Raw genomic sequence first — 14,932 nt, forward strand, 5'->3', positions numbered from 1 at the left:
CTGGAGGTAGAAGGACGTAGTATGACATTGATTGAAAGGAATAAGACTTGACCTACATGATCCTTGAATGTTTCTTTTTAGCACATTATCATAGGATGATATAATTAGAACTAGAAGAGACCTTGGAGAGAGAGAAAGGAGGGAGGGGAGAGAGACAGAAGCAGAGCGAGAAATAGAGAGAAAGAGAGGCAGAAATAGAAACAGAGACATAAAGATTGAGAAAGAATACTTCAGTCTGGACATTCTATCCACTGTACCATGTAGCAGCCCAAAATCTAAGTATAAGACTTAACCTTTGTCCCTATTTACTTTTATGATATTTAGTTTGACCCCAGTGTTCTAGTTTATTGAGACCTCTTTGGATGCTGGCTCCATCATATAACATATTAACTGCTTCTCCAGCCTACTCTGGGGGTAAATTTTCTTTACATAGTCTGGTATAACATTACCACCCCCCTCCACACATAGACAATCATCTTTAGACACCAGCAACTCCAATAATAAAGATTAGGTGCCCTAGGGTCTCTCCCTTAGACAAAAAGAATGCTTGGATGACATTTAGTCCAATCTCCCCAGTCTCACAGTTGAGGAAACAGGATCAGCAAAATTAATGACTTATCCAAAGTTATATAGTGAGGTGTGGGAATTGAACCCTTACTTTCTAACTCCAAATTTAGGGCTATATCCATACTGCCCCTTATCTTCTAATAACAGCTGACCCACCACTCAGGCTTGATCAGCTTCATTAGCTCATTGTCATGGTGCCATTCCCTATGAATATAATTATTTGGAATTAGTATTGTGTCTCTTGACCTCAGTTCCTGCTTCTGTATCTTTTGCCCAACCTCCTGACCTTCGGGGAATACTGGTGAGAGCTAGAGTCATCCATAGGGTTGAGCTCGAACTTCTGGTTCAGGTAGATATCCAAGTCCATAATTAAGTGTTCGGGGCAAGTAGAGTGCTCTAAACTTTGGTGCTAAAAATATTGCATTTAGCATGCAAATTATCCCTGGTGCCATGTTCCCTGACAGCTCCCCTGTATTTTCCTTGAAGTGGGAGCCCGTGGGCGCCTCCACCTTGTTTGTCATCAGCCCTGTTATTCTCAGGGTGGTGATAATATTCCTCTTCATGAGGTCGATTTATTGTTCATTTTTAAAGCCAACTTTCTGACTGCAGTAGAAAGAGCAACCCTTACTCCAGAAAAAGTCTCTTATCAAGGGGATAAGTTGGGTTAGATTGAGGAGAGCAAGGATGGAAAGATCAAGAATGAAGAGCGATTAAAATTGAATTGACTACTTGAGACAGGTTAGGTAACCTACCTTCCACCTTTTATCTTAGCTCCAGAGAAAGATTTCTGATACTTCAGAGGATGTGGATCAAGAGAAGGAGAAATAGAAAAAAGTGACAGACAGTGAGAAAGCAGCCTCTTTCAGAGTCACTGGCTATGTGGAGAATTGCCATTTGGAAGGAGGGGGTAAACTGAACCAATAGAGACCCACAACAAGTGTGAATAAAGACAATAGACTTGTAAACTTTTTGGGGAGAAGCATGGACCCCTGATTGAGGTCTCTAAAAGTAAAAAAGAATGCTGAATGAATGAATCCATTTCTATTGCAGGTGGGACTAACCACACTCCACCAGGAGTTACAGAATCTGAATTACAAGGACTCCAGAGACCTTCAAGTTCAAGTCATAACTGAATAAGAATACCTGCTACCATATACCCAACAAATAGCTGTCGAGTCTTTGTTTAAATCTTCTGGTGAGGGAGATTCATTGCTTCCTGAGGGATAGTATTCCTGAATACTATTTTGAATAGCCCTGACCATTAGGAAGTTTTTCCTTATGTTAAGGTAGTATTTTTTTTCCCAATGGCTTTTCATTGCTCCTAGTTCTGTCCTTTAAGGCCAGACAAGAAAAATTGAATTACACTTTGAATTACATGCTAAATAGCTCTCTAAATAATTGGAGACAACTATCAAGCATCTTTTAGTCTTTTTTCCTCCAGGTTAAACAGCACCAGTTCCTTCAACTGATCCCCAAGTGAAATGGTCTTGGAACCCTTCCCCATGCTGATTGCTCTCTAGTTGACACTCTCCAGCTTCTCCTTCCCAAAATGGGATGCCCAAAATTGAAAACAGTACTGCACATATAGTATAAACAGGGCAAAATATGGGAGAATTATCACTTCTCTAGTCCTGGCATTGGTTTAGTCTAAACCAGACTTACGTCTGTTTTTTTTTTTTTTTCTTTGATAGATCACTGTTGGACTCATATGGAGTCTAAGGCTTTCTGCACTCTCCTGCTCTCAGGTCATTTTTAGATCATTTCTAATTGAGAAATTCTATGATTCTAGCATTCTTTATATAATATCTCTTCATTCACTTTAAGAGAAGATAGTTTTACTTTTATCTTTGTATCTCCATTGCCTCGCATAGCATCTAGCATATAATAGGTCCATTATAAATATTTATTGATGATTAATTAATTGGCCCAGCCATATTTCTTCTCTAGTGTATTCACAAAGTTGATTTTTAAAATCTAACTGTTGTTCATTTGTTTCAGTTGTGCTTAACTCTTTGTGATCCCATTTGGGGTTTTCTTGACAAAGATACTAGAGTGGTTTCCTATTTCCCTCTCCAGCTCATTTTGCAGATGAGGAAACTGAGGCAAATGGGATCAAGTGACTTGTTCAGGATCATACATCTATTAAGTGTCTCAGACCAGATTTGGACTCAGGAAGATAAATCTTCCTGACTTCAGTCTGGGCATTCTATCCACTGTACCATGTAGCAGCCCAAAATCTAAGTATAAGATTTAACCTTTATCCCTATTTACTTTTATGATATTTAGTTTGACCCCAGTGTTCTAGTCTATTGAGACCTCTTTGAATGCTGGCTCTATCATATAACATATTAACTGCTTCTCCAGCCTACTCTGGGGTAAATTTTCTTTACATAGTCTGGTATAACATTACTCCCTCCTCCATACATAGACAATCATCTTTAGACACCAGAAGCTCCAATAATAAAGATTAGGTGCCCTAGGGTCTCTCCCTTAGACAAAAAGAATGTGACTGTGCCCCTAAGGGGTTTGATCTATTCTTGTGGTGGAAAGAAGAAATGGAGTTCTGACTACATCTTTCTGGGCTTATTCAAACACTCAGCCCAATCCACCTGTTTCCATTAGATTTTATTGGATTGTCATATGTACAGTGATGGTACAGAAAGACTGGGGTTTGGGGACAGCCAGTGGTCTTATAGACACAGGAGCCAAGTAACCTCCCCAGCAGCCACACTTTCCCCTAGCTCCCCACTCAGGACCATGTCAGGCCAGGTTGGGCCAGGGTCAACAGCCTATTTAGCTGATGGCAGGCAAGGAATAGGAAAGGGAAAGGGACAAGCAGAAGAAGAGAAGAGGGAAAGAGGAAGAAGAGAAGAAGAGAAAAGGAGCCATGGCACATGACTACCAACATCATCACCCCAAGTAACACTATGATAGCCTTGCCACAGGTTGCCAGCCCCTAACCTAGATGCCCTCACTCCAGCCACAGACCAATATTCAGGTCCTAAAGTTTTGAGGCAGAATCTATAATTATTTATTGAGATGCTAAATCATAAGGTCTCTCAGAAAGTAACCAAAGTGTCATAGCTCATCTCTCTCTCCCCCTTTTGTTTATGGAGCCCATGGGTTGCCCAGCTCAATGCACAAAGACAGCATTAGTTCTAGTCAGAACTTCATATGGCAGCTACTAGGTAAGAAGCTGGAAGGTGCATAGGGAGGAGCTTCTAGACCACTACTCACTGCCATGCAAAGCAGTATCTTGGAGAAGGATTTAGTTTTTTTTTTTTTTTTTCTTTTCTCTTTTTGGCTTGGGCTTCTCTGGATTTCATCCTGTGGTCTAGTATTTACATAGGTTTCATGGTCCTGAAGGTGGATGCCAGACGGAACCTTAGCTGTTGCTCCCTCTGTCCCCGATCTTGACCAAATCTCTCCCACTGACTTCTCAGATCCCACCCAGGGCCAGGCAGGTGAAAAGTGAGCAGGGTTGAGAGACCTCAGTTAGGTCTCCCAGCTGATGCATCCATGCTCAGAGTCAGAGAGGAGATGGGGACAGAAAATGTGGCTTTGTCTTTGGTGCAGAGGAGGCATCCAGGAAGATGAGGGGGGTGTCCCTTTGAGCTGAGCCTGCTCTCCATATTAACTGTTCCCAGAGTCCTCGAGGGGTCCAGCTCTAGGATCAGCATCAATAAGAATCTTGCTGCTTCAGAAGTTTAGACACTATAGCTGTGGGCAAAGTGATTCTGTGACAAAATTCCATAGATCTGCTCCTAGAGCCCCCACCCTACCTACCAGAATGGTGGAGGGAAGCTGTTCAGGACCCACTGGACTCAGAAAGGAGGACCAGTTCTCCCTCCCCTCATCACCATAGGCTCTTTACTTGGTGACACAGGTGGGCAAGTGGTTGATGGACAGGCAGGTGGACAGGCAGCTGGTGGGGTCAGCAATGGAGAATCTTCATGAAGGCTTTGCGGAACTCGATGTTGAAGGTAGTATAAATGATGGGATTCACAGCACTGTTGACATAGCCCAACCACGTGAATGCACTGTACATGGCCGGTGGAATGTTGCAGTCACAGTGCATATTCAAGATGTGGGTGATAAAGAACGGCAGCCAGCAGATGATAAACACTCCTGGAAAAGAAAGGAGCCAGTGAGCTAGGCTGGGAATTACTAGAGGAGCCAGGTGGGCATGAACAAGGCTGCCTAGTATTCTGTCTCAATCACCAAGAACCCAAACTCTAGAATAGGTCAGGTAGATTCTGAGACTATTTGCTTTTTTGTGGATACCATCCCTGTTTCTGGATGCAGGACAAGGAAGAAATCATATTAAAAATTCATAATTTTATAGCACCTTAAGGTCACAAAGGTTTCCCTCACAACTCTGAGGGACATTCTACAAATACTGGTTGTTATATTCATTTTATAAATTTAATAAAATTCATTTATAATTTTATATTTTATAAATTTTATATTATATATATTTATATGTATATAAATATATATTTTTATAAATAAATTATATGTATGTTATATTCATTTTATAAAAGAGGAAATTTGGACTCAGTTAAGTGACTTCCTCAAATTCACACAGCAAAGAAACAAGGGAACCTGAAATCATTTAGCTCCAAAATCCAGTTTCCCCCTACTATACAGGGGTTCTTAACCTTTTCTGTGTGTCATGGATTCCTTGGGCAGATTGGTGAAACCTTCAAGTACTTTATTAGAATGTTTTTAAATGCACAGTCTAATACATGGTAGTAAAAGGTAAAACAACTGTATCAAAATATTATTATCAAAGTATTAAAAAAAAAACTCTAAAATTTCATACCCCTTGAAAAATCCATGGACCCTGGAAGGGACTAGGAACTCCATGTTAAGAACAATGTCTCTCAGGAGTATTAATGGTAGAGGAGACATTATGAGATTAATAATTAATTAATCTTAGAGATTGTGGTCCAGATTCTACCACTCACTATCTGAATTGAGACAAATCACTGAACTCCTACAGGTTTTAGTTTCTTCATTTACAAGAGAGGCAACTTGAGGAAAGAACATTGAGATCTAGAAGGGTCCTCAGACCCCATCTAATCCAACTCCCCTCATTTTAGTTTTTAAAATTTATTTTTGCTTTTCAAAACAGTTTTATCAATACTTACCCTCTCCCCACATTTATCACTGTCCACTAAGCTATTTCCTGCTCTTATGATAAATGTATACTCATAGAAAACAAATAGATTCATTGGCTGCCTCTAAGCTTCCTCATTTTACAGAGAAGGGATATGCCCATGATCACACAAGCAGCAAAACCGCAGTAGATATGAACCAATCAGTGTTCCCTAGTGAAAAGAGGAATGACCTTGGAAACAGAAGGAACTGTCTTGAGAAGGTCCTGAATCAGACATATCAATAGCTGTCAGTCTTCTTTTAGTGCCTCCAACAGCTCTTTAAGATTAGACATTAAAGATGAGCTGCAGATCTTTTCTGATGGAAAAATATTCCACATTGGGAGTTCCTCATACTCACGGATTCACTTGTCCCAGATTCCACCTCCATCTTTTCCCTTCTAACCCCTCAATTGATGGGAACAATTTTGAAGACCAAAATAATCCTATCTAGGGTTATGTAAAATCACTCTGAAAAGTGCTCTAGAAATTCAAGTTGTCATTATCTCTTACTAACAAAGAGAATGTTAGCTCCTTGAGGACAGGGATTTTGGGGGTTTGTTGGTTTATTGGTTTGTTTTCCTGCAATCAACAGGCACCAAACTTGTTCCTTCCTTGTGTTTTTGCTTGTACTCTTGCAACCCAAGTCACCCCCATCATACACACACACACACACACACACACACACACACACACACTTCTTTTGCTTTCTCATGATCAAACTTTTGCTTCTCTTTCAAGGCCTGGGTGAATACCACTTTCTCCACCTTCCTTGGTCTGTTCACATTTCCATCTTACTTCAATCACTCTTTTCCAAAATCACTGATTTTGGATGAAATGACATAATTTAAGCAAGCATTTTATGATAGAGTACCAAAGACTTTCTTCTATCTAATTATACTTTCACTCACTAATATTCAAGGTCCATTGTCTATAATTGGGAATGGGGTTAGGACTTGATCAAGGGAACAGTAGGCAGGTAGGGGCAGAGGTATTTCTGAAGCTAAGCCAATGGCTTCCACCCCAAAAAGGCTGAACAGGGGGATCACGGTAGGAGGAGAACTCACTCACCAAGGACGATGGCCAGCATCTGGGTGGCTTTTTTCTCCTTCTGCTGGGAAAGTTTCCTCCGGCTAATGGACTTGAGCAAAGTCCGGGTTTTGCCATTGGGCATAGACTGGATCTCAAAGGCTTTGGCAGACCTGGGGTGACCTTTGGCATGCCCATTCTTTTCTGGCTTCATGGGACTGTCAGGGGAAGAATGGACTCCCTGGGTAGAGGGGGTAGGGAGGGTGAGCTGATGGTGGCTTGGAGGAATAGGGCTGTATTTGGTTTTCTCTGGTGGACTGGTGCTGGACATCATCTCCATCTCCAACTGTTCTGCACGGCGTGCAGCCTCCTGGACAAGGATCAAAAGCCACCAAAATAAAACCAGGTAAGTACCCTTGTACTGACTTTCCCTCTAATATACCTGAACACTAAACCCTGCACTCCCCAGAGAATGTGACCCATGACTTTGCATTGCCCATCTAAATGGTGGCCAAACTTTCCCTGGTAGATACTTTCCCTACTGCCCTCAAAGATGGAAAGGATAAAATCTATTACAATAAATGTTTTTTACCTCATCCAGATAAGAGAATAATCTAATCCAGTTCTTGGTTCTTTTCCAAAGTTCAAAAAAAATATAATTCCTTTCATTCTTTCTATATTTCCTGGATTGAGGAGATTCTGGACCTAGTGATAACTACTGCCAGCCTTAAATGCATGTCTCTTTTCCCTATTCCACTCAAAACCATCCCACTTGCATGTCATTAATGGCATATCTGAAAGAAAAAAGCACTGGGTTAATCCCATAGCAAGGATCACAAGAACAGCTCAAGTGTTAACTGGTATCCAAAAAATAAACAAGAATCTAAAATGGGGCCTCTGCCACATTATGTAGAATTTTTCTGGAGGACAAGAATCATTCAGGATAAGATAGAGCAGGTGGACTATGAGTTCTCCTGGTGGAGGGAATATTTTCTAATATCCATGTGGATATGGTCACGAATCCATAGAAGTATCAGATAAGTGCTTGGCTTCATTTATTAATCTGTATACACACATACACATACATATGCACATAAATACACATATGTATACACAAACACACATATATCTATTTGTGTCTATATATATGTGTTTGTGTGTATATGTATGTAAAATGCAACATCAAAAGGTGTAATTGATGCTTTTCACACTAGACACCTGTCATAACCTCTCTGGCCAATTGGGGACTGTAACTTTGACCTCCTCAGTTCTTATCCTTCCTTCTTCCCTTTGCCATGTTACCATTAGACTTAGTCTTCATGATGAAGAGAGCCATCTACATCCAAAGAGAGGACTATAGGAACTGAATATTCCATATTCCAACATCACATTATCACTCTTTTTGTTTTGTTCACTTGCATTTTATTTTCTTACTCATTGACTGTCTTTTTTTAATCTGATGCCTCTTGTGCAGCAAGAGAAATGTATAAATATGTTTACATATATTGGATTTAACTATATTTTAACATGTTTAACATATATTGTGTTGCTTGCTATCTAGGGCAGGGGGTGGAGGTAAGGAGAAGAAAATCCGAAACACAAGGCTGTGAAAAGGTCAGTGTTGTCAAATTATCTGGGTATGTTTTGAAAATAAAAAGCTTTTTTAAAAATTAGACTTAGTCTTCATACTCACTTTGTCTTCCATTCTTTCCACTTCACCCTTTACTATCATCCTATCACTCTTTCTCTGGCCTCACATTTTTCCCTTCATATTCACATGATCATAAGATCATAGACTTAGAGAGGGAAGGAATCTTGGGGGTCATAGAAATACTGTGACTTCTGTGTGGTCACATATATTGTGATAATTGGTAGTTATAGAATTTCTTTTTTGCTTGTTTGTTTGTTTTGTGAGGCAATCAAGGTTAAGTGACTTGTCTAGGGTTACACAGCAATTTAGTGTCAAGTGTCTGAAGCTGGGTCTAAACTCTGGTCCTCCTGACTCCAGAGCTGGTATTCTATCTACTATGCCTCTTAACTTCCCCTAGATATGAGATTTCAAACCAGCCTCAACCCTATGGTAAAGAAGGTCAACTCTTTGCTGTCTTCTGCCCTTGAATCCTTTGTCCTTGTGTCTTGTTGCCAATCACTCCTTGCCAGATCCTAAACCTGGGTTACTTCTACCATCTTTCTTCTTTACTTCTTCATGCTACCCAACATTGCCAAAAATCTGCTAAATGGGTACCCTCCAAAGTTATCTTTATCTAATCCTTCAATCCTTTCAGCTGGAAAAAATCTCAGAGATCATTTAGTCTAATCTCCCATTTCGAAGCAGAAGAGTTAACTGAGGTTTAGTGTCACATAAATGATCATTATTATAAGAACTGTGATTCAAATTCTAGGCTTTTGACTTTAATTCATCTGACTCATTCTATTATGCCATATTATTCAAATGGGTCCATAGTCCCTTTTTGCTTTTCTGTTTTCTAGATTTTATCACAATTTACAATTTACAATAAAATTTTTTTTACAATAAAAAATTGTGCTTGGAACATCATATTGTGAATGGACCATTTCTGTGATGTTCCAAACCCTCTCTTCTCAACCTTTTTACAACACAACACTTCTTCCTTTCTAAAAGCTCATGTTAAGATGAGGAGAGAACAGCTTCAGCTTCCTTTTCTGAGTTTAGGACTTTGATCTTGACCTTGAGCTTCTGGGTTAATAAGAGGCAGAGAGTCTCACCTCCTACTTTGCTGAAAACATAAAAGCTATCTGTTGTGAATCCCTTTCCCACTCTCCTCTATATATCTAGATTGCAATAGAATGAGAGGTGAAGAAAGTGAAGGCAATGAATGTAAATAGGATTTTTTTTTTCCTTTTGGAGGTTGGCCATGAAAGGGAAAGTAGATCTAAGGAATAGCAGGGTTACATAAAGATTTTTGGTTTAGTCTTTTTTTGTAGAGGAGACCTAAGTATGTTTGAAAGGGATGGGAGGAAGCAATTATATAAAGAGACACTGAAAATGAACCAGAGAAAATGATCAAGGTGGAGGGAAATTCCTGCAAAAGATGGGAGAGGATAAGACTAAGACCACAAATAGGAGGGTTAGCCTTTGAAATAAAGGAGGAGAAAAAGGAAGAATGATATAGGATTTTGATATATAGAGGAGAGGTATAGATGCATTCATATGCATCTATATAAGACTGTACTATGCCTGTTTGTACTCTGTTTCTCTGAAGGTAGATTTTTGGAATATCCGAGAGCCATTGGAATACACGGGAGCCACCTGACAGTGGCTGCTGGAGATCCAACCCAGAATGGATCTCCTCTTATGAGAGGTTGATACAAGGAGACTGAGAGGCATTTGCTGTTTTCTGACCTCTCTGACTGAGAGGCCATTGCATCATCTGACCTCTCTCTTCGTCCCTCTGCTCCAGTTTATCTCATTCAACACCTATATCAGCAAAGACTTCCTTGCAACTCCAGATGCTATGATCCACAATTGTGGAGGCTCTCGGAGAATTGACTTGTCCTTTAACAGTGGATAATATCTTCCTTTGTAAGTTCAAGTTTTTTCTATATTTTTTAATTCCATCAATTCATCATTTCTTACACCACAGAAATATTCCAACCTTATCCTGTCTGCAAATTAGTATTCCCATGATAAGCATCTGACTAAATTGCTCCCCTACACAAAGATCTTAAATGACTCCTGATTATCCCTAGGAAAATAAGAAGTCCTTCCCAGTCCAGCTCTCACCTCCCTTTCTGGACCCATTCCAGACTCTTTTTAAACTCTTCTTCTAAACTCTTAGTTTAGCAAAACTAGATATACTTTGAATTCAACATTCTGTTTCCTTCCTCAGTGTCTTTGCCCCATACCTGGAAGTTACTCCCTCTTTTCCTCTGCCTCTTAGGATCCTTGAGTTCCTTCTTTCAAATGGTCAAATAAGCATTTAAGTGCTTACTTTGTTACAGGGACTATGCTAAGAACTAAAATATGAAATAAATTCAGAAGTGAGATTCCTATGTTCATGGAATTTGCTTTCCATTAGAAGGATACATTTTCACAAATGAGTAAATATTGGCTATATGCTAAATATATGCAAAGTAATTTCAGCAGGGGATAGGAAGAGGGGTTCCTGGAATAACCAGGAAGGAGATAGCATTTGATCTGGGCCTTGAAAAGATTGAGAGGTTCCAAGAAACCAGAGGTGAGGACAGAGGGCATTCCAAGTGTGGAGAATAGCCATTGGAAGAGTGGGTGCAGAGGCAGAAGATGGAATGTCATCTTCAGGGAGCAGTAAATAGGCCAGTTTAATTAAAGTACAATATGTGTGATGGGGAGTAATCAGCCTAGAAAGGTAAACTGGAAGCAGATAATAAAAGGCTCTAAATGCCAGACAGAGGAGTTTCTATTTCATTCTAATGACAGTAAGATAAATGAAACTTCCTGTACAGGAGATGTACATGTTCATACCTGAGATTTAGGAAAAACAATTTTGGCATCTGTGTGGAGGATGAATGGGAGAGAGGAGAGATTGAAAGCAGGGGGACCAATTAAAAGAATGTTATATTCGTCTAGGCAAAATGTGGCAGGGGCGTGAATTGGATGACTGGTGTGAGTAGAGACCAGGGAATTGATGTAAGACATGTTGAAGAAAATACAAAGCTGGACAGGATAACTAACATACTGAATGACAGAATCAAGATTCAAAAAGATTGTGAAAAGCAAGAGCATTAGGTTGAATCTAGTAAATTAAATTTGAAAGGGATAAACATCAAGTCTTGCACTGGCATCCCAAAAATCATCCTCCCAGGTACAGGATGGGATACATATGAAAAAAGAACTGGGGCATATGGCAGACTAAATAAGGAGCAGCAATGTTAGGTAGTTTTGATGAAAGGGGCTTGGGGCTTCATTTTGAACGACATAAATATAGGGGTGATCTTCCCCTTGTATCCTATCTTGCTTATATCACAGCCAGAAATTTTTAAATTTTATTTAATTTTGAATTTAAGAAATAAAATAAGCATTTCCATAACAGAATAGAAAAAGATGATTGCACATGAAACTGCAAATCTTTTGTGTACAATTTGCTATCACTTTTAAATGTATATAATGACATTATCATGTAACCCATGAAGGAAGACATAGAGAAAGAATTGATAAATAGAAGGTTGTATAGAATGGTTTTACATATATACATACACACATATTTGTGTCTAATGGGTAGCCATCTCTCAGGTTGGAGTGGGGGGGGGGGGTAGAAAAAAAGGAAAAGAAACAACACAGCTGAAATTTTAAGAATAATGATTATCTGGAAAACATTCAGAGGACAGCAACTCATCCTCCGATATCATATCCTTCTCTGGACACTTTCAAACAGATCATTGTCCTTTTTAAACTGTGCTATCTAGAACTGAATGCATGTTTCAGTTAAGGTCGGACCAGAGTACACGGTACTGATTAATTGTGTAATCCTGGGCTGGCTGGCGCTCTCTCTCTCTCTCTCTCTCTCTCTCTCTCTCTCTCTCTCTCTCTCTCTTCTGCTTCTTTCCTTCCTCCCTTCTTCTCTCTCTCTTTCTCTCTGTCTTTGTGTGTGTCTGTGAAAGTATGTGTCTGTCTTTCTGTCTCTGTGTACCCCCAAATCACATTAGCTTGGCTAGAGAAGATCAAACTCTCTGGAACAAGATACTTATCTTCAAGTATTTGAAGTGTTATCATGGGAAAGAGAGACAGGACTTGCTTTTTGGTCCCAAAGCACAGAACTAGGAACAACAGGATAGAAGTTACAAAGGGGAGAATTAAAGATTGATATCAGGAAAAACTTCTTAACAATTAATGCTATCCAGAGGTGACATGGTCTGCCTTGGGAGATGGATTCTCTGTCACTGAATGACTAGATGACCATTGAGAGATATATCAGACTGGGAATTTTTTTCAGGTACATGTTGAACTAAATAGCTGCTGAAACCCTTTCCAGTTCAAAATTCTGTAAATTCTGTGACTCTAAGAACACTAAAACAATATTTGGCAACTGATTAGATATGGGAGAGGAATTAAGTGAGAGTGAAGAATTTAAAAAAATGATTTTTAGGTTGCAAAGTATGAATGACTTAGAACAGTATTTGGCACCTGAGGCCCTTAATAATTATATATTGACTAACCAGTTGTGCTCTAAATAGAAATAAGGATCTTAGGAATAGAAGTAGATTTGGGAAGAATGATAATTTAAGTTTTAAATATGTTGAGATTGAGATAGTATATCCAGATGGAGACCTGATTCAAAACTGTCTCTGTTTCATCTCTCAAGAGAGAGATGAAGCTTGGAAAGGTAGAATTGGGAATCATCTGTATAGAGATTACAGCTGAAATTGAAGTTGATGAGATCACCAAGACAGAGCAAAGAAAGAGAAGAATAAACCCATGATAGAGCTAAATAAAGCTTATCTCAACTACAATCTTAGGTGGGGAGCCTTTTCTGACTATGTCCTAATGTGCTTCTGTTCTCTACCCACCCTTTCTTTCCTTCCTCCCCCTGTCTCTGTCTGTATCTGTCTCTGTGTTTAATTATCTGACTCTTTCCCCTCTCCCCCTTCTCCGTCTCTGGCTTTCTCTCTGTCTCTCCCCTCTTTTCTTCCCCCCTTTTTTTCTCTGTATCATTATCTGTCTGTCTGCCTTTCTCCCTTTTTCTTTCTCTTCTAAAATAATGTATCCCCACCTCCCACAGTAGAATGTAAGCTTCATAAGGGCAAAGATATATTTTTTTCTTTGTAGTCCCAGGGCCTAATATAATTTGTGGAAATCACAGGCATTTTATAAATATTGTTGAACTAAGTTGATCTAGTTTGTATAGTGTCCCTAAGGGAAACTAATAATAATAATATTAGCTGACATAGCTTTTTGAAATATGTAATGCTTTCCTCACAACAACTTTGTGAGGTTGCTTCTGTAAATAAATAATATACCTATTTTACAGATTAAGAAACCAAGGCTCAGATATATTAAGTGGCTTGTCCAGTATCGTATGGTTAACAAATATCATGGGGATCAAATGAGGTGATGTATGCAAAGAGTGTGGCAAAGCAATGTATAAATTCGAGCTATGGAATGTGCTCATCTGGAATGAGAAAATGTGTTCAGTTTTCCATCAGCAGCTGCTGCCACAAACACCTGCAGGCTCTGGCTGACCTCATGAAAAATAGATCCAGTTCTTTTCTCCTGTAGATAATAATGGCTTACCACCTTCTGGAAGCTCAAGATCTCCTTGTGAATAGATCCAGTGGACACTGGATCACAGGGCCATAGATGAAAATTAAGCATCCTTAGAGGACATTAAGTCCCATCCCTTCATTTTACAAAGGAGGAAAATGAGGTTCAGAGAGTATTTGCCCAGGGTTGCACAGGCAGCAAGTAGGAGAGCCAGGATTGAACTAAGATCTCTGATTCTAGGTCCTATGATCTTCCCACAGTACCATGCTGCTTCTTAGTACAGATTCACTAAATTATCAGGTTAAAACAGACTTCAGAAGCCTTCTAGGGCAACTCCATCCATGAAGAATTTCCCTATAACCCATCCAAGAGTGATTCCAAGAGGAAGAAGTTGCCGTGAGGGAAGGTGGTACTCCCCCTCATTGGAGGTCTTCAGGCAGAGGTTTGAAGACCACTGGTAAGGAAGATTATAGAAGGGACTCATATATGAGTTGGACTTGATGGCTGCTGAAGTCTCTTTTGACTCAAGAATTCTGTGATTCTGGTCATCCAGGCTTTGCCTGAAGACCATAGGCAAAATGGTAACTACAGCTTTTAGAGATTGTTCTTTTTGATAGATCTAATTTTTAAAAGATTTTGTTTCACGATTTATACTTGTATTCCTAGCACCTACTCCAGCGCCAGGAATGTAGTAAGTGCTTAATAAATACTTGATTAATTGATTTTTACCTCAATGAATGTGCTATTTTTTTTCTTTTTTTTTTTTAGCTCCCACAAATTATTCCAAGTTCTGTTCCTTTAGGCCAAATCTTTTCCCTCTATTGCATGACAGCCCTTCAAATCCCTGCAGACAGCTCTCCTGTTTTTCTGAACTTTTTCATCTTTAAGCTAAACATTCCCAGTTCCTTGAACTGATCCACATTATCATGACCTGTCACAGTAACTCTGTGGCATAGGA

The 14,932-nt window shown here is 39.5% G+C and overlaps 1 protein-coding gene across 1 annotated transcript in view; it reads right to left on the reverse strand.

Moving 5' to 3' along the window:
* Nucleotides 1-2,730: 2,730 nt before the first annotated feature.
* Nucleotides 2,731-14,932, reverse strand: part of DRD2 (dopamine receptor D2) — a 100,954-nt gene continuing 88,752 nt past the window's right edge. The window contains exons 7-8 of the mRNA XM_003764217.4: nt 6,798-7,125; nt 2,731-4,695 (exon numbers count right to left, since the gene is read on the reverse strand). Of these exons, the coding sequence (XP_003764265.2) occupies nt 4,502-4,695; nt 6,798-7,125 (522 nt within the window). The 3' untranslated portion in view covers nt 2,731-4,501. The remainder of the gene's footprint in view (nt 4,696-6,797; nt 7,126-14,932) is intronic.

This window comes from Sarcophilus harrisii, chromosome 3 (assembly GCF_902635505.1).
Source record: "Sarcophilus harrisii chromosome 3, mSarHar1.11, whole genome shotgun sequence".
NCBI lineage: Eukaryota > Metazoa > Chordata > Mammalia > Dasyuromorphia > Dasyuridae > Sarcophilus > Sarcophilus harrisii.